The sequence below is a fragment of the Xyrauchen texanus genome, chromosome 38, assembly GCF_025860055.1.
Source record: "Xyrauchen texanus isolate HMW12.3.18 chromosome 38, RBS_HiC_50CHRs, whole genome shotgun sequence".
Lineage (NCBI taxonomy): Eukaryota > Metazoa > Chordata > Actinopteri > Cypriniformes > Catostomidae > Xyrauchen > Xyrauchen texanus.
In genome coordinates, this window is record NC_068313.1 from 28,410,941 (window position 1) to 28,437,547 (window position 26,607).

Sequence of the window (26,607 nt, forward strand, 5' to 3'; positions counted from 1 at the left end):
ATAAAACAACGGTGAGGTGAAAAATTATGTTTGTAAACCAATGACCATGACAGTAAGGCCTGTTGGGAATAGAAGATTTCTTGTGAGAAATCCTTTTACATCCGCCATTGGCCGTTCCAGTTTCTTCCGTGTACTTTAAGTACCAGTGCTCTGTCTCAGGCTAAACAGTCTCTGATAAGGCTACATGTCCACATGGTGAAAGAAGAGAGTAAAGGTAACGATAACATGATGACAGTAAGTAATCCATGCATTTAATGGTATTTCTTTGGAAATATCATATAGCTATAATGAGTATGTCTGTTTCAAACGACACCATTTTATTTAAAATGAATTATCAATAGTAAAACTCTCAACTATGAATTTCAATTTAATACTCTTGACTACAACCGATAATATGATATTTAGAAGTACGTTTTAAAACTGAGTCTAGCATGCTCCTGTAACCAATCGAAGACTTCAATAAGTAACATGTGACTAAACAAGGAAGCGCATATGGATTCGACGCTCGTCCTTTGAAAAACTTCTTTAGTCGCGTACTAGACACGCATGAGTCGAGCAGCTGCTCAGCTGTCAGGGAGCTATTCAGTCAACAAACCCGCCATAAAGCTGAATATACCCATTTTACTCAATATTTTACTTCATTTATCACATCTCCTGGTAAGTTATCAAAGGCTAGTGTTTTGTTCAATGCTCAGAATATAGTGAAGGGTTATGTTCTCGCTTTATAACAACATATCAGCCAGCAACAGTTCAGTATGTCTTATTTCTGTGGTTAAAGAACTTAAAGATACTTGTGTTTCCAAAATGCACTATATACTACCAGCCATGCTTTTTCTTTAAGTTACTAAAGTATGTTAAATTGTGTCTTGTTTGTAAATCCTCTCATATGACACACTCATGGTCCAGTACATCAGTGTAAATTGTCTAACCTTGTTAGGCCTGGGAAGATATATCTGAGAACTAGAAATGTAACATAAGTGAAATTAAGTATTATTAATCTAAAGTACTTCCCTTACAAGTGCTATTGTGCTACAACGGTGATACAATGGTACTTTGATACCATGCTTCTGAATGATTGGCCATATTCGTAGACCATGGGATACGATGTCAAAAATGGTACTTGGTACATTTTGTACCGTTAAAGTCAACATGAAATAAAAAATGAATTGGTTTACTGTGTTAGTAGACATCTACAGAATAGTATTATAATCATGCATGAATTCTATGCACATTATTCCAAATTGAGAACATTCCCCGCCTCTAAAACAAGTTTCCTTTTTGCCTAATGCCACCAATCCCGCTTAATTTCCAACCTGTCCCTTCTAACCACCTGGTTCCATTCGGAAATGTAGTTCCCAGTTTTCACAACCCACTCCATTCCTAATGGATAAAATCCCACCCTGCATTTTTCAAAGATTGAATATCCCATTTTAATATGAAATAAGATTACAGAAGTAAAATTGATTGTGAACACATTTTTATGATGACTTTGAAGGCACGTGCATGCTGGCTCATCTAATATTCATATTTGTGGCACCACAAGGAAGTCATTTGCGAGACAATTGTGTAATAATAAACCACATGGAACTGGCAACATTTCCAACTTGTTCTCATTTCAGGCATGGAACAAGCAAAGCAGGAGGCCTTCGATCAAGCCAGACTGCAGGTGATCAAGGATGGGTACGAGAAGGCATTTGAATGCATCAATAAAGGTCTCACTGAGGACGAGGCAGGGCACAGGGCAGAGGCATTCAATCTGTATCGGCAAGGACGACAGCATCTCCTCAGGGCCCTTAGTGTGCCCTCACAAGACGAGGAGTGCGTTGGCCCCTCCTGGGAAGCGGCAAGGCAGATGCAGCGCAAGATGCAGGAGACCATCGGCAACATCACCACTCGTCTAGCCATGCTGGAGACCACCACAGACACCTTGGAGGGTAACAGTATGGTCCCTCAAAAGCTCTACCCTGATGTCCCAAAAGCCATACCAGAGAGGCCGACTCTGCCACAGGTGCTTGTTGCTGGGGCTGCAGGTGGGCCTCCGGCTGGGGTGCTGGAACCTCCCAAAAATCCCCCACAATTCGACACAATATCTTATGCGATCAGCCCCCTGCATACACGCCTCAAGCTGCTGATGGTCACCTGACCATTTCTTATGGCACTGACTCTGGAGAGCTCTCCCTTGTTGGCGATGAGTTCTACAACCATTCATCTAATTCTACAACTTCTCCTCTGAGCCTGGGGGAGGATGGAGAGGAGCTCTTTTTCCTCCCTCAAGGAGTGCAGATCTTCTTCGTAACCCCAGAGGGTCAAGTTAGTGCGCCTTCATACCCAGGGTACCTACGCATCGTAAAGTTCACCAATGAACACTCTGAAAGGATTCCAAACAGACCACCTGCCTTCCTACAGGTAAGAAATCACGAGCTGTGCCATTTACAGTGATATGAAAAAGTATTTGTCCAATCCTGATTTCTTCTGTTTTTGTGTATATATCATACTAAATTGTTTCAAAAATTCAAACAAAAGCTAACATAAAACAAAGGTAATCTGAGTAAACTCAAAGTCAGTTTTTAAATGAAAATGTTATTTATTGATACAAAAAAAGTTATCCAATACCAACTAGACCTGTGCTAAAAAGTATTTGCCCCCTTAGTTACTAAATCCACAAATATATGAAACTACATTCATAATGGGGCTCAGTTGGACTAGACACACCCAGTTCTGATTACTGGCTGCCCTGTTCAATCAAATCAACACCTAAATAGAACTTTTTCAGCAGCATGAAGTTGGTTCAAAGGTCTTACCCAGTAGCACACTATGCCAAGGTCAAAAGAAAATTTCCAGAAATAATGAGGAAAAAGGTGATTTCCAGTTATCGGTCGAGTTTAGTTGCAGTTGTTGCTGCTAAAGGTGGCACAACCAGCTAATAAGTTTAAGGGGGCAGTTCGTTTCGACATGTGTGGAATAGGTGTTGGATATCTTTTTTGCTTCAATAAATAAATATACATACACACATTTGAAAACTGTTTTGTTTGCTCAGGTTGCCTTTATTTTATGTTTTTCTCGTTTGAAAATCTTAAACAGTTTACTATGAAAAATACACAAACATAGAATAAATCAGGAATGGGGCAAATACTTGTTTACAGCACTGTACTATAATTACGCTTAATGTACCTGGAAACTGTGTATTGTTGTTGGATGCAGAACATTTTAGTCTTGCCCAGTAATAGCCTAACATGTTGTCTTTACTTTTCATGGACAGAGATAGAAATTTTGACAGAATTATTTTTACTATGGCCATTAACCGATCTGATATGATGGCCAGTTCTATAAATGTAAAATGTATTAAAGGGTAACTAAACCCTAAACCAACTTTTTTTAGTTAATGATCTGTAAGCATGGGGCTTTATTAGTACTGGTCATTGATTCAAGTAATTTTTTTGACATTTGTGTATAAAGTGTTTTAACTCTACAATATATGGTGTAAAAACGTCTGAGTGCTGCCCTCTTCAGGTTGAACGGTGGCTACTGCAGTTGAATTTTCCTATTGGCTGTTGCGGTACTTTGTGACGTAAGCGGTGACAGCTGACGTAAGCAGGTTCCAGCTCACCACGCCAGATTCATGTACATGTCGTCTTGCGACCGTTTGAGGAATAATAATAACATAGAGTCTGACAACAGCTGTCAATTAATCCGTCACTACGAGTCTCAAAATTGGTTGAATAACGCATTTACATGCACCGATAAAGTCAAATTTATTTGTATAACGCTTTTCACAACAGGTGTTGTTTCAAAGCAGCTGTACATGAAATTATGGTATAATAGAAAATGAAATAATATAATGCAAATATTAGTTACTTATGTTTAGAACTATTAGTTGTTAAAATTAGTAAACTATGTAAGTGTTGTGGGTCAATGATTAATCAAAATGATTTTGCATGAACTATACATTTTAGTGTTAGAGTCCTTGAAGTCATCCCGAATTAGGAAATGCACGTAGAGTGTTGTCTTTCCTTTGACCAAGTTGGAGGGACTATGCTTAATAAGCCGACAACGCATGTGGTCATGTAAATGGAATAAATGGCGTTCCTTTAACAGTTTAAGGTCATAAATGCTGTAAGAATACATGGGTAGATTTGTCCATTACGCCGATTTCATGTGGCATGTAAACATCTCAAATGGTGTTCGTAATGGCTTACATTTATTTACATTTACATTTATGCATTTGGCAGACGCTTTTATCCAAAGCGACTTACAGTGCACTTATTACAGGGACAATCCCCCTGGAGCAACCTGGAGTTAAGTGTCTTGCTCAAGGACACAATGGTGGTGGTTGTGGGATTCAAACCAGTGTCCTTCTGATTACCAGATTACCAGTTACGTGCTTAGACCACTACACCACCACCACTCTATATCTGCTTATCCAATGTGCGCACATTTTAAGCTCATACCTCTTCAAGATTTGATGTACAAATCAGAGAATAGCACGATTTATTTCAAATGTCATGTAAACGTGTATTTTATTCTTTGTCTGGTTTTTTAAACAAGCCGATTTTAGAGCAATTGGCATGATGGTGTGCATGTAAACTCGATACAGTCACCGATATATCGTGCTTCCTAGTCTGCACCCATTATGATAACCCTTTAGCTTCTTATTTATACTGTACAAAGATATTTTTTTGACCTACAGTATGGAGGATGTCAATGTTCCAGCACCTTTTATATCTCCCTTAAAGATCTCTTTCGCCCATAAAGACTGATTTTGTTGTTCAATTTCTGTCAAGGGAGGCTTATTTTCAAGTCAGTGACCTGTACCCTACTTTCACAACCTTTTGTTTGGCTCTAAAACTTCTGGCACACTTGAGATGGTGTTGTCTTTAATAAGTCCTACCTCATTCCTTGCTTAGCATTGTCATGTGAGTGTATACTTACTGCTTAAATCCAATAGGATTTTACTGAATGATGTCATCCTGGGAAAGCCCCAGTCACCCAGTTGTCCGGTGTTATGAATGAGATGTTGATTAGCTTTAACCAGAATTTAAATTGTTGACCTTCATGATGGAGATGGAGATTTCACCCTTTATTAACAACATGGTTTAGCACAACATAGTTTACACTTTAAACATCTGTCTGTCATTGTTTAGGAATAACATATAATAATATTCTGGTAGCATGATGAATGCAAACAGACTATTATGTAATCATCACAATATGAGATTATTGTACTGAAGTAAAAAAGTGAGTCATAAAACTATTAAAAATAAATGTAAGCCAATGGTGCCTAAGTCCTAAAGGAGACAATATCATCTCGCTACACTGACTATAAGGCTGTAGATTAGCTGTGTCATTATGCTGAATAAAGAACCTCCAGTTGCTGTGTTTAAGACTTTGATGGAAATCCAATTTAATGCTAGCAGTCATGAGGGTACAATAAATGAATCCAACTGTAGTGAATCTGAGCTGTAGTGTTTCAAGTGTTGGATGAATTCCAGAATGGGATCTCAAATTCTGATCCTCAGATTTTGAAGGGACAATTTCCATTTTGCCCAATAAAACACAATCAATAATTATTTTTAAATATTTACTTGCGTATTAGCATCAGATGAGAATCCTTTAAAAACGTAATCTTAAAATTTGTGGTCGACCGATATGTTTTTTTTTTTTTAAATGGCCAATGCCGATATCCAGAGAGCAGGGTGGCCAGTAGGCTGATACATTGCTGGTATTAATCTAGTAAATAACAAACATAAAATTGCTTTTAAAAAAAACCCTTTTATTTAGCTCTAGATTTACTCAATTTCATACAAAACAAAAAAATAATGGTATATGGCAGTTTCTTCATATATCTGTTTAGTCATCAAATTTTAGTAGTTTATTTGCACATGATATTAATATATTAGGAATAAGGAAATAACAGTACACACAGTAGTCCAGCATCCATGGATGACATGTCCACGTTAGCAATCGCATTTACTCAAAATATTGAATCAAACCAATTTACATACAGTGCAGACAGTATATAATTCAGTTTTATTGATATTTGCCTTTTATCATTCGAAAAGTTACAGGACACTGTTGAGGAGAGACTGTTAGAATACGTGATTAAGAGGAAGATTTATGAGTGTTGAGAGAGAGCGAGAGCGAGAACGAACAGGAGAGCACTGTAACATTATGAGCCCAAACATGTCTGCAGTGGCTCTGATATGTGGACTGTTTAAATGAGACTATTGCACACCATTCTATTATTGTAGTAACATTGCGGCATGTAACAACAAAACTACATTTACATTTACATGTCTCGGACAATTCACATGCAAGCAGCCGATTTTCGTTGCCCTCAAGAAAAATAATCGGACAAACGGGAAGATTATCATCCAGTGCCGATAATTTAATTCAGATTACTGCCAATTTATTGGCCTCTGCGATATATCGGTCGACCACCACTTAATGTGATATTTTAATATCATAGATGAAATCTTTTATATCTCACAATTATTTGGTTTGTTTTCATACCATTTTTTTAAATCTCAATATTGAAGCAATATTCCATGTTAAATATAACCCAAGCTTTATTAACAGCATTTGAGGCATACTCACAATTATCTCAGAAAATAATTATGACAAAACAAAAAAAACACATCTACATTAAAGGGCTAGTTCACCCAAACTAACCCTTGTGTATGACTTTCCTTCAGCAGAACAGTGAATATTATTATGAGCAGATTTCAGCTAAGTTTGTCCATTCAATGTATGTAAACGTGTGCCATCAGGTTGCTGGCTGTTTGATGGTTTAAAAGGCATATTTAGGCAGCATAAATCCACACAACTCCAGGCGATCAATTAATACATTTATTATGATTTCAGGTTTGTGATTGGCTTTTCCCCTTGATGGCCACTGATTCCCCGGTTTTGCTTTGCAACACGGGGGTCTTCATGTTCCCAGACATGATGGCTCCCACCCCGGGCTCCTACGTTGGGGTGGTCCTTTCTTCTGAGCTTCCTCTAAGAGAAAGAGAGACCTTCCAAAACCTTCTCTCACAGATGACTGACCTGCGTGTTCAGGTGAGCTGCCCCTGTCCCAGTCCCACCTCAAAAACAGAGGGATCAGCTGCAGCTTTTGAGCAGGTGTGGCAACTCAACTTTGTTTCACATTTTGTGTGTCACTGACACACTCTCTGCATTCTGAGTATTAATATTAATCTCACTTGCTGCTGCCCCATATGGTATTCTTTGAGTTTTTTTTTTTCATTATTGCAATAGACTAACATCAAGAATTTTACACTGTGGTAATTGTTTTATAAATGTTAATGTATGATCTTCACATTCTTTAAATGCATGAGCTTTATGCTTGTGTTTGGTATGGCCAAATTGCTGCACATTGTTTGTATGCATTGGGCAAATATCAATGCATCTGCCTGCCTCATTAACCTTTTACTATCTTTACAGATTTCAGGAGTTTTATAAAGGTTAAGAGATTTATTTAACAAGGTATTAAAGCATTGAAAGACCGTAGTGGTCATTCTCAATTTATTTTGTATTGAAAAATCTGTTCTATGTTCTTAAGTGAAAGAAACTTGGGCATTTGACATATTGCTTTTTTTAAAGGTACACTTTAGTATTAATGGAATGCTCCGGGATCAAAAAAATGTAGCTCAATCGACAGCATTTGTGGCATTTGTGATTACCAAAAAAAAAATGTTTTGACTCGTCCCTCCTTTTCTTTAAAAACAGCTGAAGTCAATTTTATAGTGAGGCACTTAAAATGGAAGTGAATTGGAACAATGAAAGCGATGTGTCCAATTTATGGAGGTTTAACCCTTTCCAGCTGGAGCGTTGACATTTTGGAATAATTATTCCCATGGTTCCTGTCTCAATATCTTCGTCGTCAAATCACCGATTTTATTTCTGAAAACTGCCAGATACTCATGACAATATAAGCTAAAGGCACATATGATTGGTTAAGCGATTACTGGGCGTGAATAATAACTATTGTCATCTGCGTCATCCTCCATTTGCCTGAGCGGAGCCAGAGAGGACATCATGGGAGATTATCTCCAGTTTTGGATTTACTGCTTCAAAATGAAAATGGAGGCAATATTTCAAGGTAAAGCAAGTTATTTAACATGTGTTGTCAATATTGTCTATTGAAAGTCAAAGCGTTTTAGTTCCGAAGCATTTATTTGTAAGAGTAATGATTTTCGTACATCGGACAGGCAGTTAGCCTCTATTTTTAAGCATATTTCTGTGAAACTTGTTAAATAAACATTAGCTAGCAATACTATCTACATTTTTTTAACTAAATATCAATAACTTTTTAACAATTTCCTCGCTTGTGGAAGATGGTCAAACCTTTTTAGTTACAAAGCATTTATTTGTAGTAGCGCTGCTAGCTATTTAGTTTTTCTAGAAAATAATGTGACTGTCATTGGCGAGCCTCTTTTTATCTAAACGTTTTTTGGCAGTTTCTGTGAAACTTGCTAAATAAACATTAGCTAGCAATACTATCTACATTTTTTAACTAAATATCAATAACTTTTTTGCCAATTTTGTCGCTTGTCAAAAAATTCACCTGAAGTAATGAGGCAGAGAGCAGACGTTTTTTTTTTTAACTGGCCTGCTAATTAGATATGTTATATAAAAATAATGGCAATAATTGTCCTAAAAGTAAGCTTCATTTTCTGTATCCTATATATGTATTGTATGTATTTATTTGGGGTTAAATATGAAATTTCTTTGACAGGTTTAGTGAGAATCACCCATTCTACATATAAATAAATTTAGATTTCTTTGACTTTGATTTATTTAAAATTGCCTGAACTAACCTTTCACTCTCTGTTTTTGACATGTCCGGAGCAAGAACACCACACACTGCAGCGACTGCATTTAGATCGTGTGTAGCTTCCTGTTCGCAAGGAAAGTGTGCGAGGGCTGTCTGCAGTTGGACATTCTGGTTAGTCTGCAAGCCTTTGGTGACTATTCAGTGTATGGATTTATGAAGAACACACTGCTGGCTACAAATTGTTGTACTTTTTTTATTTTATTTTTTTCTGTTGTAGAGATGGCTAGAGACTATGGCTCCCTGCTTGGCACCCTCAAGAGGAGTCTGCAGCTGACAGCTTAAGTTCATAGCAGAGGAGGACAAGGCTCATGAGGGCATGAGCACACAGGAGGAACACCTGGACCATGAGGATAAGGAGGATGAGATGGAACCTGATACCCAGCCAAGACCATCAACTGGGTATACATGAATGTGTATGTATCGTTTGTTTCTATTTCTCATATGACTGATACTCACAGTAACACTAACACTTACTCTTATTATTTTGGGTATGGCTAGCCATTCTTGCACAGGTCCCAAGTCAGCTAGAAAGCGTAAATGCTTCCCTGACTCTGTTTCTTATCCCTCGTACTCTGACATCGATTCACAGGCACCAAAACCTCTCCCATTTAAGTCTAGCTGTCCATTCGGTATTGACTTGGGTAGTGTGCATCAGGCTGTGCGGTCAACCTCCAATATGATGTTGCGAGAAATGTACTTTATCATGCTGTTTTTTTCTCGGGCTGTAGTTGCTGATATATGCAGCTTTACAAACCGTCAGAGGTGGGAGCTCGTACTTAACTGTCTGTCATATTCTAGCTACCAAGGAGCTTGGATGGAGGTGACCCCCAATTAATTTTACAAATTTCTTTGGTTGCTCATTTACATGGGGTTTTCAATTTTCCCTGATTCCTGTCATCATTGGGGATCCAAGTCACTTCAGGGCTCGTGGGTGAGGGGATTTATGTAACATGACCGCTACAAGGTTCTTTTAGCAGCTCTACGTGTTGTAGACCCTACCACAGAGGATAATCAGGATCGCCTTAGGGACATCTTATGGACCACCTCAAATAAAAATGCCAGCAGCTCTTTCAGCCTAACCAAAATCTTGCAATAGATGAACGTGTGGTCAAGTCTAAAGCACGGTCAGGATTTAAACGATTGATGAAGGGCAAGCCTACTCGTCGGGTTTTAAATTATGGGTAATTGCAACATCAGACTTTGGGTATACTCTCGTCTTTTAATGTTTACACAGGTAGTCATGATGGGCGTGTCACTGACTGGCCACCAAAGTAGTTGAATCGTTACTGCAGCCATTCAAAGACCAGGGCCACAATGTTTGGTTTGACAACTTTTAAACATCCCCAGCTCTTAAGGTTAAGTTGTTAGAAATGTGAACTAATGTCTGTGGAACATGCAGAGCGAATTGTAAACCATTACCTGCAGATTTTAAAGACATCAAAAGATGGAAGCGCAAGACCGCTCGTTGGGATATGAGGTGGTGTAGGATTGAGGGGAATATACTTGTAATTCAGTGGAAGGACACGTGTGCAGTTGAATTCCCTTCTTCGTCATCACTCCACACAGCCCATGTCCCTACATTTGAAGAGTCCTCTAAGAGATGTTGGCTATGCTATCGGAAATGTAGGACAGAAAATGAAACTAAAGTTGTTGCTTGTTGTGCGCCGAATGTAATGGCGAAAGACTTTGCTTGGTTCGCGATAGGAACTGTTTTCAGTGTTGTCACTCAGCTGATTGTGACCAGTTTCTCGAAGAGGCCTAGTTTGGGCTGTGTTTACTGTGTTGTTCTCCCCTCTTCTCATTTCTCCCTCTCTTCTCTCCACAGGTATTGCAGTTGAGTATTTTTGAATTTATATATATTCTGTTCCTGCACTCTTTATTATAAATGTATTTACTGTAGAAAGTTCAAAAGTTTGATTTTGTATGTTTTGCGGTGTAAATTAAATAATTGAACACATAAAATTTACATTTCAGTGTTTGTGTCCTTCAATTTCAGATGCAGTCTCAATTTATTATTACAGGTGCTCAAAAGGAGTATTTGAGGAGTGGTCATGTGAAATGTATCTCAACATTCTAAATGTTTGTTTTATTCTGTTTTCCCACTAATCACTTGAATGGTCCTAACTTTTAAACAATAGATTATATTTCTAATCTGTATGCTATTCTACAAAGTTATGTACATTTCATTCACTCCAAGTTTCCCTCTAGCTTGTAATTAAAATGCAGTTGTCTGATGAATTATGGTGGCCGGAGAAGATTTTTGTAAACATTGCTGTGTGAAATCTTATTGATAAAGGATGATTGGCCTTAAATAATCATACATATATGTATATAATTTGAAAGCCCTAGTTCTATTCAAAATGGTATTTAGAGTGTGTGATGTTATATGAATACATAATATGAGTTTGGATATGAATGCCATATTCTTGCACAGAATGGAATTTTGGTCTCAGGCTGGAACAGAAATGTGAAGTGAATAATTTTATAAAAGCACTTGCATCAATTCTTCAGTTAAAACTTGTGTACTATTTGTGCTGTAAAGTTGTTTAAATTATTATTTTTACAGTCATTTTGGTAAAAAAAGTTGTAAATTTGGCTAATTTTTCACTGAAAAGGCTTGTAAGTGATTTAATCACACTAAAATGTTTACATGTATATCCTTTGTCTTGTGGCTATACTTTTGAAACAGAGTATTTTAATGTTTAAAAATTGGCCCCTATTCACTTACATTGTAAGTGCCTCATTGTAACCAATTTATTTGCTTTTTTTTTTTTTTTTTTAAAGAAAAGGAGGAACGAGTCAAAATGTACTTCTGTGATAATCAATATAATTCACAAATGCTTTTGATTGAACTAAACTTGTATTGAACCTGGAACATTCCTTTTTTAATAGTACTTGATATAAAGGGCCTTATTTTTCAAAGCGCTTGTTCTATTCTTTAAGAATTAAATGCAAAGTCAATGGGTATGGCCATTTAAGCTTTGATATTTTCGTGCAAGCATGTGCATATGGGTTTGGCGAAGTTGTGTGCACTAATGGCCTGGGTCAAGTGCAATTTAATTCTGTGGTTCTTCTCTGTTCTTTGCATCATCAGCATCCTACTATATAGTCCATTCCCTGTCAAGCACCAGCGATATAAACAAAGACAGCACATGCATAAAATAAAATAAAAATAACAGGGTTTAAAAAAAAATTAGCACATCCAAACATTTTACGCTCCAACTTCTTTCACGACTCCTTTTGCAGTGACTTGCAGGGTTTTTAAAAAAAAAAAGTGACGTTAAAAACAAATGTTGGTTTTACGTTAATACACTCCTAATGACCTGGCAACTGAATAATAGTGTTAATTTTGTGAGCTGTTTTTTTATTTCGTTTTAGTATTAATCCGGTGTTAAATGTATTTTTTTTTTTTTTTTTTGTCAGATTTTAGTTGACAAAGTCTGGGCTTTTTAATGTCATTTTAGAAATTAAAATGTTTGACATTTTAGTCATATTTTAGTAACATTTAGTCATATTGACATTTTAGTCACTGAACACTAAACATTTTAGCCATAAGAGTATTATTGATAAGCATTTGTCAATCTATTCTATCCAAAACCTATATATATATATATACACACACACACACACACACACACACACACACACACACACACATTTTATTGTTATTTTCGGGTTATTTTTCACATAAGATTGATCTTATCATGATAATCAGTCTTTCACAACACTATGATGGAATTTTGGCCCACTCTTTATTGCAGAAATTCTTTACTTAATCCACATTGGGGGTTTTTGATCATGAACTGCGTGTTTAAGGTCCTGCCACAGACTCTCAATTGGGTTCTAGTCAGGACTTTGATTAGGCCACTCCAAAACTTTTATTTTGTTGCTTTTCAGGCAGTCGGAGGTGGACTTGCTCCTATGCTTTGGGTCATTGTCTTGCTGCATATTCCAGTTGCGCTTGAGCTTCAACTCACGGACTGTTTTCCTTCATGAATTTCTGGTAGAGAGCAAATTAATGATTCTCTCATTTATTGCAAGTCGCCCTCGTTCCCAAGTAGCAAAGCATCCCCTCACCATCACACTACCACCACCACCATGATTGGCCGTAGGTACTATGATGTTCTTTTTGCGGAATTCTGTGTTTGATTTATGTCAGATGTAATGAGACCCCTGTCTTCCAAACAGTTCCACTTTTAACTCATCAGTACACAGAACATTCTCCCAAAAGGTTTTAGGATCATCAAGGTGTGTTTTGGCAAAATTCAGATGAGCCCTAATGTTCTTCTGGGTTAGTAGTGGTTTTGCCTTGCCACTCTTCCTTGGATGGTATTTTGGCCAGTGTATTTTTGACAGTGGAGTCATGAACGGTGATCTTTCATTGATGTGAGAGGGGCCTGCAGTTCCTTGGATGTTGTCCTTGGCTTTTTTGTGAAATCCTGGATAGCTGTGCTCTTGGAGGAATTGTAGAATGTCGGCCACTTCTGGGAAGTTTCACTACTGTGCCAAGTTTTTTTCTATTTTGGAAATAATGGCTCTCACTGTGGTTCTTTTGGCTTCCCAGAGCCTTTGAAATAGCTTTGTAACCCTTCAAAGACTGATGTATTTCAATCACCTATTTTCTAATTTCTGGAATTTCTTTCGACCTTGGAATAGTGTGCTACTGGGTGAGACCTTTTAGCCTTTTTATGGTGCTGAATGCATACTGCTTCTATTTAGGTTTTGATTTGATTGAACAAGGCTGCCAGTAATACGACCTGGGTGTGTCTAGTCCAGATAAACCCCATTATGAATGTAGTTTCATAGATTTGGGGATTTAGTAACTAGGGGGAAAATACTTTTTCACACAAGCCCAGTTGGTATTTGATAACTTATTGCTTCAATAAATAACGTAATTTATAAACTGTGTTTTTGTGTTTACTTGGATTGCCTTTAAGTTAGATTTCTTTTTTATTTATTTTTTTTTTTTAAACAATTTAGTATATGAGATACACATGTGATGTGATCTACACATATGATGAATATATGTGATCTTAAAAAAAAAAAAGGATGGGGCAAATACTTTTTCCACATCACTTTATACCAATAAAAATTATCATAATTCACAATTGTATTTATAATCTAATATGAATTATTTAATAGATAATTAGATAATTATTATCTAAACTGCAAATGTAGGAACTGAGTTTAGACTTGCTGAAAAGAGACCTGCCTTTTAAACATTTTGTCGCAATGATCTATTTCTCTGGAAAATGGCAAATTGCGCTTTGCACCACTTCATTACCATACAACACACCCACAGTTTGCATGCATACATCACCCACGCCCACTTGCACTTTGCGCTGGCACTACAATACGCTTATAATTAGCGTTCTCATGAAAATGTTATAAGACGTAGTGCATGGTAGAAGTGTGCAGATGAAAATGGAGCACAAATGATCTTGGTAACCCCACTAGCAGCCATATCATCCTGTAGCTCAAGACTGGTTGCCCACTGAAGCTAAGGGTTGAGCCTAGCCAGTACCTGGATGGGAGACCTCCTGGGGAAAACTAAGGTTGCTGCTGGAAGAGGTATTAGGGAGGCCAGTAGGGACTGCTCCCCCTTAAGTCTGTGTGGGTACTAATGCCCCAGTTTAGTGACTGGAACACTATACTGTAAAAAGGCACTGCCCTTCGGATGAGACGTTAAACTGTGGTCCTGACTCTCTGTGATCATTACAAATCCATGGGCACTTCTCGTTAAGAGTAGGGGTGTAACCCTGGTGTCCCGGCCAATTTCCCCCATTGGCCCTTCTCAATCATGGCATCTTATTAATCCCATCCATTAACTGGCTCTATAACTCTACTCTCTCCTCTCCACCAATAGCTGGTGTGTGGTGAACTTACCGGCGATATGGATGCCGTCACATCCAGGTGGATGCTGCACACTGGTGGTGGTATAGGAGAGTCCCCTGTTCACTGTGTAAAGCGCTTTGAGTGTGGTGTCCTAAAGTGCTATATTAATGGAACATTCATTTCTTTAATTCTATTATCAGATACATTCAGTTGTGGAATAAGAGCACATGTACAATGAAATCGTAACCAAAAACTTTTGATTTTGCATGGTGTTGCATCCACACTAATAGGTGCCAGTATAAAATCCACAACCACTGTTGTATCGCCAGAGAAACGTACAGAAAAATTACTTTTTGCACCCTTATGTAAATTGCTGTTTCCTTTTCACACTTAATATGGCCCATATGCACTTGACAGTGCATGTGGTTGTTACAATCCCTCTAAGCTTTCTGCAGCTTGCACTGCCATTAACACAGATGTTCAGTAGAGTTTCACTCATTTAGTTTTGGGTACGGTGTTCATTACTCATGAAATAGTAAGCTGGCTTGGTTTGCAGTTTTGAGCTGGCATACTCCACTGTTGTTAACTCTCACCACAGCAACCCATGGATACAAAGTAGTCAGAAGGAGAATTAGTCTCCACACTGCACAGTACTTGCAATTATTAATAAATGAGACAATGACTTATAAGATGGAACATTTATGTTTTTTAATATATATTTACTGTTAATATTTGTATAGTTTTATAGTAAAACACTTAGTTTTACATGGTATGGTTTATATGGTATACACTTGTTGTTTTGAAATGTGCTCCATCAATAAATAAATTGACTTTGACCAATTGATCTTACATACTGTATGTATGTGCTCAGAAAAGCTTGCACCAAAATGTCCACTGAATTCTCAACTGCATAACCACATAAATTTGTTCTTTCTCTAAATGAGGGAACATATACCCGCAGTTAGTTATTGTGATAATGCACGCCTAAAACATTTCCATTTAAAGGGTTCTTTTTATCTCGAGCGATAAACGCCTTTTTATATAGGCCTCTACTACACATGATCATGTTTTGGAACTCTCATTAGCCAGTTGTTTATACATTTGTCCCAGATTAAGCTATAACACACACTTATTTCAAGGTCAATTAATCATTACATTTCTAATAATAATAATTATAAACTTAAGCTTAACACATTCAATGTGTTGAGGCCACCAGGGAGTCTGTAATTTTTATGTATGCATTAAGTTTGTTCTAAATTTGTTAATTTAGAAAAAGATGAAAGTGCAAACTTCTTGATTAATCATGATTTCTGCATGAAAACCTTTGCTCACAGGTTTTACCCAAAATATGTGTGTAAGTACAGTTAGAGAATGATACGTAATGCAGTTTAATTTTGTTGCATTGCAGATAGTCATAATCGTATTGCATTGATTCTGGGTTACATAAAACCTTTGTCTGCTTTAAGAAATCCTTTCACTGAACAGCTGATGCTAAGTTTGGGACCAAATGCTGCTGTTCCCTGTAAAGGAGGGCAACAACAAAGACCACCATTGTTGTGGTAATAGCAGGTTGTTGTACCAGACCCTGCTGACTCCCTGACTTATGACAATGTTTTGAGACAACAAAGTATTTTTTTGGGCAAAAGGGGCAATAAGCTTGAAATACAGATTTGCAGCAATCCTTAACACATTCTCCTTAGCTATACACAATACTCTCACATAGATGCATCCTTATGTCACCATATGCTTGTAGGGATTGCTTGAGCCTGGTACTGCACTATATATGATGCTGTGTTTTTATGGTTGTCCGCTATCATGTGTCCCCAAGGCATCAGATGGTGCAACCGATACCATTAACCTGGGGAAGAAGGTGCCAATGGGGCCTCCTGCAGCTGAAGCACCACCCCCTGCTGCCGAGGATGAAAAGGTACTTCCTGAATGGAGTGAGAAGGTGGCCCATGGGATCCTGACAGGTAACTGGTTCTAGATGGAGTTTAATGCTTTGTAAACTATGCATTTTTCTTAACACCAATTTAAGTACAGTAACATTTCTGTAAAGCACAGCTTCTGATGACTTCTTGCTTTAAAGTAAACATGAAACAGCGTTTACAACTCTATAATATAATAGTAGAATTTGGCATGCATTGATTGATTGAGTGAGACTGGATATTCACAGAGAAAGAAAAATAGAATGAGACTTTGTTTAATCATAAATTGTTGAAAGTGGTATTTATTTGGCAGATGGTTGAAATGGGAGGGGTCAACTAAAGGACGCACACATTTTTATCACTTAGCAGAGTACAGAGCGTACACTCATTATATAGTTTGCAGGGGAGAGAACAGACAGAGAGAACACAGTACCCAGAAGAGAAACAATAAGAATACAAAGTCTTTATAATTTTCGATTACACCAATCAATGCTCTTCGACTAGTGGAGTTCTCCTTGGTTGGTAATTTCAGAGATGTCCACAAACAGGAGAAAAATCACCAAATGTACACCTTAGCAGAACAAAAATGCCATTGCTTTTCGACATCATTTTTTAACTAAAGAAGCTCATAAACAAGTGAGTAGGAATTAGCCTTAGGGGCAGAAATTGATATATTTTGCCGTAATAAAAAATGTAAAAGGAGAATATATGCTGTTTTACATTTTAATTATATTGACAGGGGCTTCATGGCTGAGCTGGGGGCTGGTGAAGGGGGCAGAGTACACAGGGAAAGCCATCCATAAAGGTGCAACCAAACTACGAGAGCACATCACCCCAGAGGACAAACCAGCCCATGTCAGCCCAACTGTAACCAAAAGCCTCCATGTAGCCAAACAGGCCACAGGTGGAGCTGTGAAAGTCAGCCAGTTCCTTGGTAAAGAAGTGTTTTTTCGTTTTTTTTAATAAACTCATTGTTGCAGAGAGACTTGGCTTGAAACATCACTTTTAGAAATCTTAGCTCAGCCTTTGACATAGGGAGATCTGTCAGTAAATTTGTAATTGCATTGTTTATCCTCAAAAAAGATGAGATGTACACCATTTATGTTTGATGAACCAGAAAACATGTCTGCACTGTTTCAGTGGATGGATTGTGCACTGTCGCTGGCCATGTTGGCCGAGAGTTAGCACCCCATGTAAAGAAACATGGAGGAAAACTTATTCCGGAGTCTCTGAAGAAAGACAAGAACGGGCGCTCCAATATCGATGGTGCCATGGTGGTTGCAGCCAGTGGAGTTAAAGGTAAAATTGCTCACTCAAACCAGAAATGATCTCTTACCATTTTCATGTAATACTAGTTATTTATCTCCTATTCTATTTTTGGTCACATTAATCACACTTACTTGAATTTACATTTATGCTCATGGGAGACCATTTCTTACCAAGGCTACTTGAAAGAAAGGAGGTGCATTGTGGTCTCTAAGGCATTATTGATTTGACAGTAAGCACTTAAAGGGATAGTTCACCCAAAAATAAAAATTCTCTTATCATTTACTCACCCTCATTCCATCCCAGATGTGTATGACTTACTTTCTTCTGCTGAACACAAATGGAGATTTTTAGAAGAATATTTTTAGCTTTTTAGGTTGATACAATGCAAGTGAATGGGTTCCAAAATTTTGAACGTCCAAAATGCACATCAACATAGCATAAAAGTAATCCATATAGCTCCAGTGGTTAAATTCATATTTTCGGAAGTGATATGATAGGTATGGGTGAGAATATTGATCTATTTCTCATCCACACCAATCAAATCGCTTCAGAAGATATCAATTTAACCACTGGAGTCTGGATTACTTTTAAACTGACTTTGTGCATTTTGGAGCTTCAGAATTTTGGCACCCATTCAGGTTTACCAAGCAAACCTGGAAAACATGGAATTTTGCAATGCAGTTTTCTAGTCATGGAAAATTAAAACAAAACAATGTCCTGGTAAATAATTATTTGTCCTGGGAAATATTTTAGTATTATAAAATGGTTCAACTGTGTTGCTAGCAAGGTTTACGTTACATGTACAAAATCATGGTAAAGATCAGAACTTGAATAGGAGTCAAATACACACATTCATTTAGTTTTGTCACTGCGCATTGTGAAACAACATCGGCGTTTATGGGTGCCCACACCCTTGTGATTGATTACAGCGGTGGCCAATCGTTTGCTTTGCAATCGCGGTCCAACTAAGGTAGATCGCTTGATTGGTTACAGCTACTGCCAATCGCGTGCTTTGAGAGTACAAAATTACAATAAATATTTGAACTGTCCAATTTTATGAAGGGATATTGAATCTCATAATTTATTTTAATTCAATATTACCTTTATTGTTTCCGAGTACCCAGGGACCCCAGTTATTCATTAATACATTCACCTAAAAATATTAATGCCAAGACCTAAATCAGAGATTATTTCTCAGAGATAGGCCACTTCTATTAAAATGAATGGGAGAAATTGGAACGGTCAACCAAGGAGCCCCGTGCACCCAACGGTCAATGGAAGTAAAAAGAAAGTCCCGCTTTAGTGAAAAGAGTCAATCACCTTTTAGATGCAGGCATCATCTGTCACCTTTTAGATACAGGCATCATCTGTCAATCAACTTTAGAATGCGCATGCGCATTAACTATACAAGCTGGGAAAATATATGTGTGTATATATATATATATATATATATATATATATATATATATATATATATATATATATATATATATTTTTTTTTTATTTATTTTTTTTTTTTTTGCATAATATGAGGTAAGGAATCACAATTTATGATTCCGTTATTGTCAGAGTTTATTGCTGATTTGAAATTTGTTCTTTGATCATAATCTTGACCAATCGTTTTTGAGATTTTGGTCTTTCCCCATTCAAATAGATAGGAGCTACACTGGCATGACTGGAAATAGCCTCCCGAGGGCATTCCGAAGATGGCCTACAGTGGACTGACGTTACCTAAATATAAGCGAGTCCTCTCTATATTCTGCATTCCAAATTTTTCTCTTCCAAACACATTTTCAATGTTTATTGTGCACACCTCCCACTTTCTTGCATGGCAAGCTCGTAAATTCGCCCCGCCGTGACGCTTTCTGCAACACTTGTCATGTGGGGTCAAAGCGACATTTTGACGCTGGCATTGAGCGGAGCGTTAACACCTCGACTCATTTGAAATGCTTTTTACAATGTCGAAAGGAGATTATTGAAACTAAAAATAATTATTATTCGGCCAATGTGAGTTCAATATCAGCCTGGAAAAAGTGGCAAAAGCCGGACACAGAGTTTGCTTTGTTCTTATAATGGTTAAATGCTATAAGGTCTCCTGACATATTTTGGTCGTGAACATCTCAGAATGATTCAGTGACTCACTCATTGCACATAAGAGGCACCTAGTGGCATCTCCAGAAGTGGTTACTAAACTAGTCAATTAATGAAACTGAACAAACTTGTGAAATGGAAGCAAGCCTCAACAAATAGCCTTTATTTTTGCAGCTAATTCTGAACAATTGTGCTGATAATTTGCTATACTTGAGTCATTAAAATAGCTTAAGTTGGTGCTTTTAGCTCATTCTTTAAAAAAATAACCCCGGAAAACATGTTCATGGATCTTTTTTGCCCCTCATGAGTTTGGATCCCTGTGAGTTATACATTTTAGACAACAGTGACAGTTGGACCACTGATTTAAAAAAAATTATAATAATTACACTGGGTTGGTAGAGTGGTGATTCGGCCTTAATACCTCAGGATGTGAATTCATTTTCAATAATCCAACAATTTGAGTCAGCTCGTACTGCGGTTACCACATGTAGTATGCGGAAAGCACAGAATCTAGTCATAAAAATGGCATTAGCAATAAAACACAGAATGTCATGGGCAAATGGCATATTTGGACAAAAATGAACGTTTGAATATACAATTAATTAAATTAAAATGATGGTATGTCCTTGTGTGATATTTAAATTAAAGTCTATGATTTCATTGAATTAATGATCTGCAAGTGACGCAAGCTTCAAAGTGAATGTGTAGAGATGGCCGCTCATACACTGAAAAACACCTCATGATCATCATGCACGCTTTTGTGTGTGAAATGACAGACAGGGAGCACTCTGAAGTGTGCAGCACATACAGACTATGTATTTATTTAATTAAATCACAGCTTTATGGGGATAAATAACACACTTGGCCATGTAGCAAACTGCTTATCCGGAGGTGAGAAACAACCATCACAGAGACACAAATGCCAAAATAAAAGCTTGATTTAAATAGATGCATGTGTTCTTGATTAAATATTACCCTTGTTGGGCACATAAAGTGTCCTGGAAAATTGTGCCTTAAAAAGTGTGGGAACCCTGCCATTCACTTGCATTGTATGGATCTACAGAGCTGAGATATTCTTCTTAAAATCTTTGTTTGTGTTCTGCAGAAGAAAGTCATACACATCTAAGATGCATGAGGGGGAGTAAATTATGAGAATTTTCATTTGGGGGATAGTTTACCCAAAATTGAATATTATTTTCATCATTGTTCACTCATGCTAATGTTGTTCTAAATCCATGAAACACAAGGAGATGTTAGGCAGAGTGTTCTTTATTCATAATTCCGGTCACCATTCTTTTTCAATGCATCTTTTTTACCGTATGATAAAAGTGAATGGTGACTGAGGCTAACATTTCTCCTTAACATCTCATTTTGTATTCCACCAAAGAAAAAGTAATATAGGTTTGGAACATGAAAGAGTAAATGACTATAATTTTAAATGAAATGTACAGAACAATATTGTCCCTAAGGGATTTTTTATTAGACCAGGGGTTCTCAAAAATGTTGATTCCAAGGACCCCCAAATATGACAATCCCTGTGCAATGACAAATTAAAAGGCAGCAACATATTTTCATGTAAAAAGACCCATTTATACTGATGAGAAAAATGGTAAGCATAATATTGTTAAATAATTAGAAATATTAATTCAATAATCATGAAATAAAAATAATTTATGAGATAATTATGTAAATATTGTCCTGTTCATTTTTACTAATTGATTGTACTGTCCCATACTTTTTGCACACGTTTGCAGGTGCACTTTATATAGGTATGTTATTTAGTCTGTGTAGTCTCATGTGGATCTGTGTTGGTCCTTTGTTGTTTTATGTAGCACCATGGTCCTGGAGGAACGTTGTCTCGTTTTGCTGTGTACTGTACTAACTGTATGTGGTTGAATGACAATAAAAACCACATGACTTGAAATTTAATATAAAATCTAATTAAATTATTTTATTTTATTGTGTTATTGTATGCCCAAAAAATTTTGGGCATCTGGTAAGGATGCCCCCTGGCCGCCTCCCTAGGGAGGTGTTTCAGGCACGTCCAGCTGGGAGGAGGCCTCGGGGAAGACCCAGGACTAGGTGGAGAGATTACATCTCCACACTGGCCCGGGAACGCCTCGGGGTCGCCCAGTCAGCGCTGGTTAATGTGGCTCGGGATAGGGAAGTTTGGGGCCCCCTGCTGGAGCAGCTGCCCCCGCGACCCGACTTCGGATAAGCGGTTGAAGATGGATGGATGGATGGGTGTTATTGTATAACAATAACTAAGTAAAATATCTTAATAAATATCTGGAAAATATTTACTTGACCACATATTTTTTTTTTTTTTTTATACAACAAATTAAATATACAAAGTAAATTAGTCATTTTACATTTAGAAAAACATTTTCAGTTTAATTCAGATATATTCAAATATCTATTTTAGAGCAAAACAAAGTGACCACCGGATGTTACTGATAAGGCTCAGTGTTTATACACATTTGTCCCAATGTAATAGTTTAAATTACACACATTAAATGTTGTGATCTGCTGAAAAAAGTGCTTATACACTTACTGACAATCATGATGGTGATGTCCATAATATTTTGATATTTAAACATATGCAGGATTCGCAACAATGTGGATGGGCTTGGAAGTTTCAGCAAAGAACATCGCAAAGAGTGTTGCGACAGAGACTGTTACCACTGTGAAACACAAGTAAGTGACTCCACAAATGTCTCCATCTGGTTTGGAGGTTGATCATGCTAATAATTTATTTTATGTTTTATGTTTCTGCATTGGCAATTGTTCTACATCTGCACTTTTACTTACACAGACACATACACAAAAACCTTGATCAGAAAATAAAACTGCACTTACACTAGTTCTTCCATTTATTTGTTTGCAGATTCAGGGGTCTAGAGAACATTTCAGACCCCTCCAAATGAGAAAAATACACACATTTTCCCTTCATCTTATAAAACTACCTTAATGGTCAAAAGCATGGCTAAAGCTTAAGTTTGTGGCTGATTTGAGTGTCTGATTTGGTCAGCCCTTGCATGCAATGCTAATTTTTTATTGTAAATAATGATTTTGCGTGTCCGTTAGCATCCTCACTTGCTTTGCACACTGATCCAACATTAAAAGATGGAATGAATATCTGTAATCTAAACTGCCTAAATTAATTTGACCATCTATATTGACTTATTTTTTATTACATTTGAAACCTTTAAGCCTGCCTTAATTATGCTGCTGCATCAACAGGTTTAACCTGATCGTTTAATCTGATGGCAAATTTAATTTGTCTAAATTAGTAATTTTGCTGAGATTTTGCTATATATATATATATATATATATATATATATATATATATATATTCTGATATTTATAGTTTAATTCTTACCAATAATCATTCTGGGTTCTTCCCTTTCTAACTGTTCTCAAAAGAATTTACCATTTTGAATTTGATTCTGGCATGTCCCAGGACAATGAACATGTATTTGCCATTTGTAGGATTAATTCTACATTCCAAATCAAGTTCTGATTTTCTTCAAAGCCTGCATGTTCAAGTTTTTAACTGCATTTCTCTACTTTGATCATTTTCAGTCTTCTAAAGCTTATTCCATCACCTCTTTATCTTTCATTAATCCCTCCCATCTTTTGCTCAATCTGGGTTATCTGTAATCAAGGTATGGGGCTGACGCGGGCCAGGCCACAGACCACGCTGTCAACTCGGCCATCAATGTGGGTGTCACTGCCTTCAATATCGACAACCTTGGGATCAAGGCAATGGTGAAGAAGACGGGCAAAGAGACTGCCCGTGCCATTCTGGTAGACTATAAAGTCAGTGAGCCGAACAGTCAAGTTGAAAAACATAAAGACCAAAAATAGAGTGCAGATTGTTCAGAGTTCTTCCGTTTCAGGTGTCCATTTTCAAGAGCAAACCAAAGTGTAACACCGAACTCCAAAGACCCTGATTAGACTACAGTAACTACAGTTAACTGTGATGTTATGTTTGTGATTCTGCTATCACTGCACTGCATACTACTGACTCTATATCACAGAGTAAATGATAAATGCACTTTAAAACATGTTGACTGACAGTCCTACATGCCGGCTGATATTTCTGATCTTGCCGTACACTTCACCAGCAAAGTGAAATGTATGTATCTCCAAAAAGCCAATGATTTATTTTGATCCACAATGTAGTTGGGTCATATTAAAACCTCTAAGTGTGCATGGTTTGTTTCAAAATGAACACCTAAAACGAAGTGAATGCCAAAGGTATATTTTCCTGTTTTCCCATAGAGCCTTAATAAATATAATATTCTTGTTTAATATTAATATAAATACACACATATTAAAGCTGTTTATAATATCTATATTAGAATGATTTATGGTATGTTTTGTATCTGGGTATTTGTTTTGCGATGTTTGCACTTTATTTTTTATTTTATTTTTTTTAACTTTACTAATGACTACATTTAATTAGAGATGTAATATTGCCTTGACTGTGTCATAACATTTCACTGTAATCATTAACATGCCCTAAACTATATAATAATTATTTCTTGTACTTGTTTTCATGGTTTCATGAATGCTTTTCATGGATACTTGTAGCTGTTATATCGTATATGCAATATACCTCTCATTTGAATGTGCTGACACTGTAAATGATATGCAAGTATCAAAAGTTTAACCAAAAGTTCGTTTGATTTATTTATGACAAAGAAAAGCGATGTATATTTGACATGATAAATTAAACATTTTAAACTTAGTCTTTTGTGTGCTTTAATCATTTAAGATATATAAAAAAAGTTCAAAATCATTGTTAATGCATTCATTAGATTAGATTTTAGTTCAAAGTAGCTGGCCTTATAAAGGAACATTAACATTATCTAGTATTATATATTAAGAGCACACACTGTCAATATTTCATACACTTGTTTTCTGTGTGTATACTGTAAATATTGACCAAGCTGGCCTGTTTTTGCAACTGAATGCTTAAGTCTTGTAGCTGGTTAATCCTTCATTACTGCTCTATGCAGATGAATTGTGATTTAAGTGTAGTGCTGCTATCTATTGTTCTCATATATGTTTTTTTTTTTTTTTAATATATATATATATATATATAAGGTAGTAATAGGAATGATTTAAAATGTAATTAATAGCATAACTTTTCTGTGTCACTGTTTTAGTGATGCTTGAGGCTCTATTGTATTTTCAGTTGGTCTGCACATAAGTTAACCTTTCTCTGCCCATACAGTATCTAAATAGAACAGAGATGTATACTTGCAGTGAAAGGTAATGTGCAGTAACGTTGGGCTGGTTTAAGTATTGCTGTAACTGCTGATCTCCTGGGTTGTTCACGTACAACAGTCTCTTGAAATTACTCAGAATAGTGCCAGAAACTAAAAACAGCCAGTGAGCGGCTGTTCTGTGAACTGAACGCCTTGCCTCTTTTGAAAGAGGTCAAAAGAGAATGGCCTGAGTGGTTCGAACTGACAGTCTACTGTAAGTCTGATAACCGCTCTGTACAACTGTGGTGAGAAGTATAGCATCTCTGAATGCTATTCTGAGATGTGGGTTGGCGCTGTTTTGTATATATAAACTCTGCAAAAAAAGAAACATCCCTTTTTGAGAACACTGTATTTTAAAGATACTTTAAAAAAAAAAAAATAAAATCCAAATAACTACAGATCTTTATTGTAAAGGGTTTAAACAATGTTTTCCATGCTTGTTCAGTGAAGCATAAACAATGAATTAACATCCACCTGTAGGAAATTAAGTTCACAGTTATAAAAACTTACAGGTGAAACTCGAAAAATTAGAATATCGTGCAAAAGTTCATTAATTTCAGTAATTCAACTTAAAAGGTGAAACTAATATATTATATAGACTCATTACAAGCAAAGTAAGATATTTCAAGCCTTTATTTGATATAATTTTGATGATTATGGCTTACAGCTTATGAAAACCCCAAATTCAGAATCTCAGAAAATTAGAATATTACATGAAATCAATAAGAAAAAAGGATTTTAAATACAGAAATGTCGGCCCTCTGAAAAGTATAATCATGCATATGTACTCAGTACTTGGTTTGGGCCCCTTTTGCATTAATTACTGCCTCAATACGGCGTGGCATGGATGCTATCAGCCTGTGGCACTGCTGAGGTGTTATGGAAGACCAAGATGCTTCAATAGCGGCCTTCAGCTCTTCTGCATTGTTTGGTCTCATGTCTCTCATCTTTCTCTTAGCAATGCCCCATAGATTCTCTATGGGGTTCAGGTCAGGCGAGTTTGCTGGCCAATCAAGCACAGTAATACCATGGTCATTGAACCAGGTTTTGGTACTTTTGGCAGTGTGGGCAGGTGCCAAGTCCTGCTGGAAAATGAAGTCAGCATCTCCATAAAGCTTGTCTGCTGAAGGAAGCATGAAGTGCTCTAAAATGTCCCGTAGACGGCTGCGTTGACTCTGGACTTAATAAAGCACAGTGGACCAACACCAGCCGATGACATGGCTCCCCAAACCAACACAGACTGTGGAAACTTCACACTGGACTTCAAGCATCTTGGATTGTGTGCCTCTCCATTCTTCCTCCAGACTCTGGGACCTTGGTTTCCAAATGAGATGCAAAATTTGCTCTCATCAGAAAAGAGGACTTTGGA

General features: G+C 37.0%; 1 protein-coding gene across 1 annotated transcript; it reads left to right on the forward strand.

Annotated features, from left to right (window-relative positions):
• The first annotated feature begins 541 nt into the window (after positions 1 to 541).
• Positions 542 to 24,689, forward strand: LOC127632005 (spartin-like). Its single transcript, XM_052110455.1, is given in 9 exon segments — positions 542 to 657; positions 1,620 to 2,030; positions 2,033 to 2,406; positions 6,862 to 7,059; positions 16,500 to 16,644; positions 17,339 to 17,533; positions 17,740 to 17,898; positions 22,566 to 22,656; positions 23,628 to 24,689. Coding segments are annotated over 8 exon segments (1,773 nt in total). The 5' UTR covers positions 542 to 657; positions 1,620 to 1,621; the 3' UTR covers positions 23,830 to 24,689.
• The last annotated feature ends 1,918 nt before the right edge of the window (positions 24,690 to 26,607 follow it).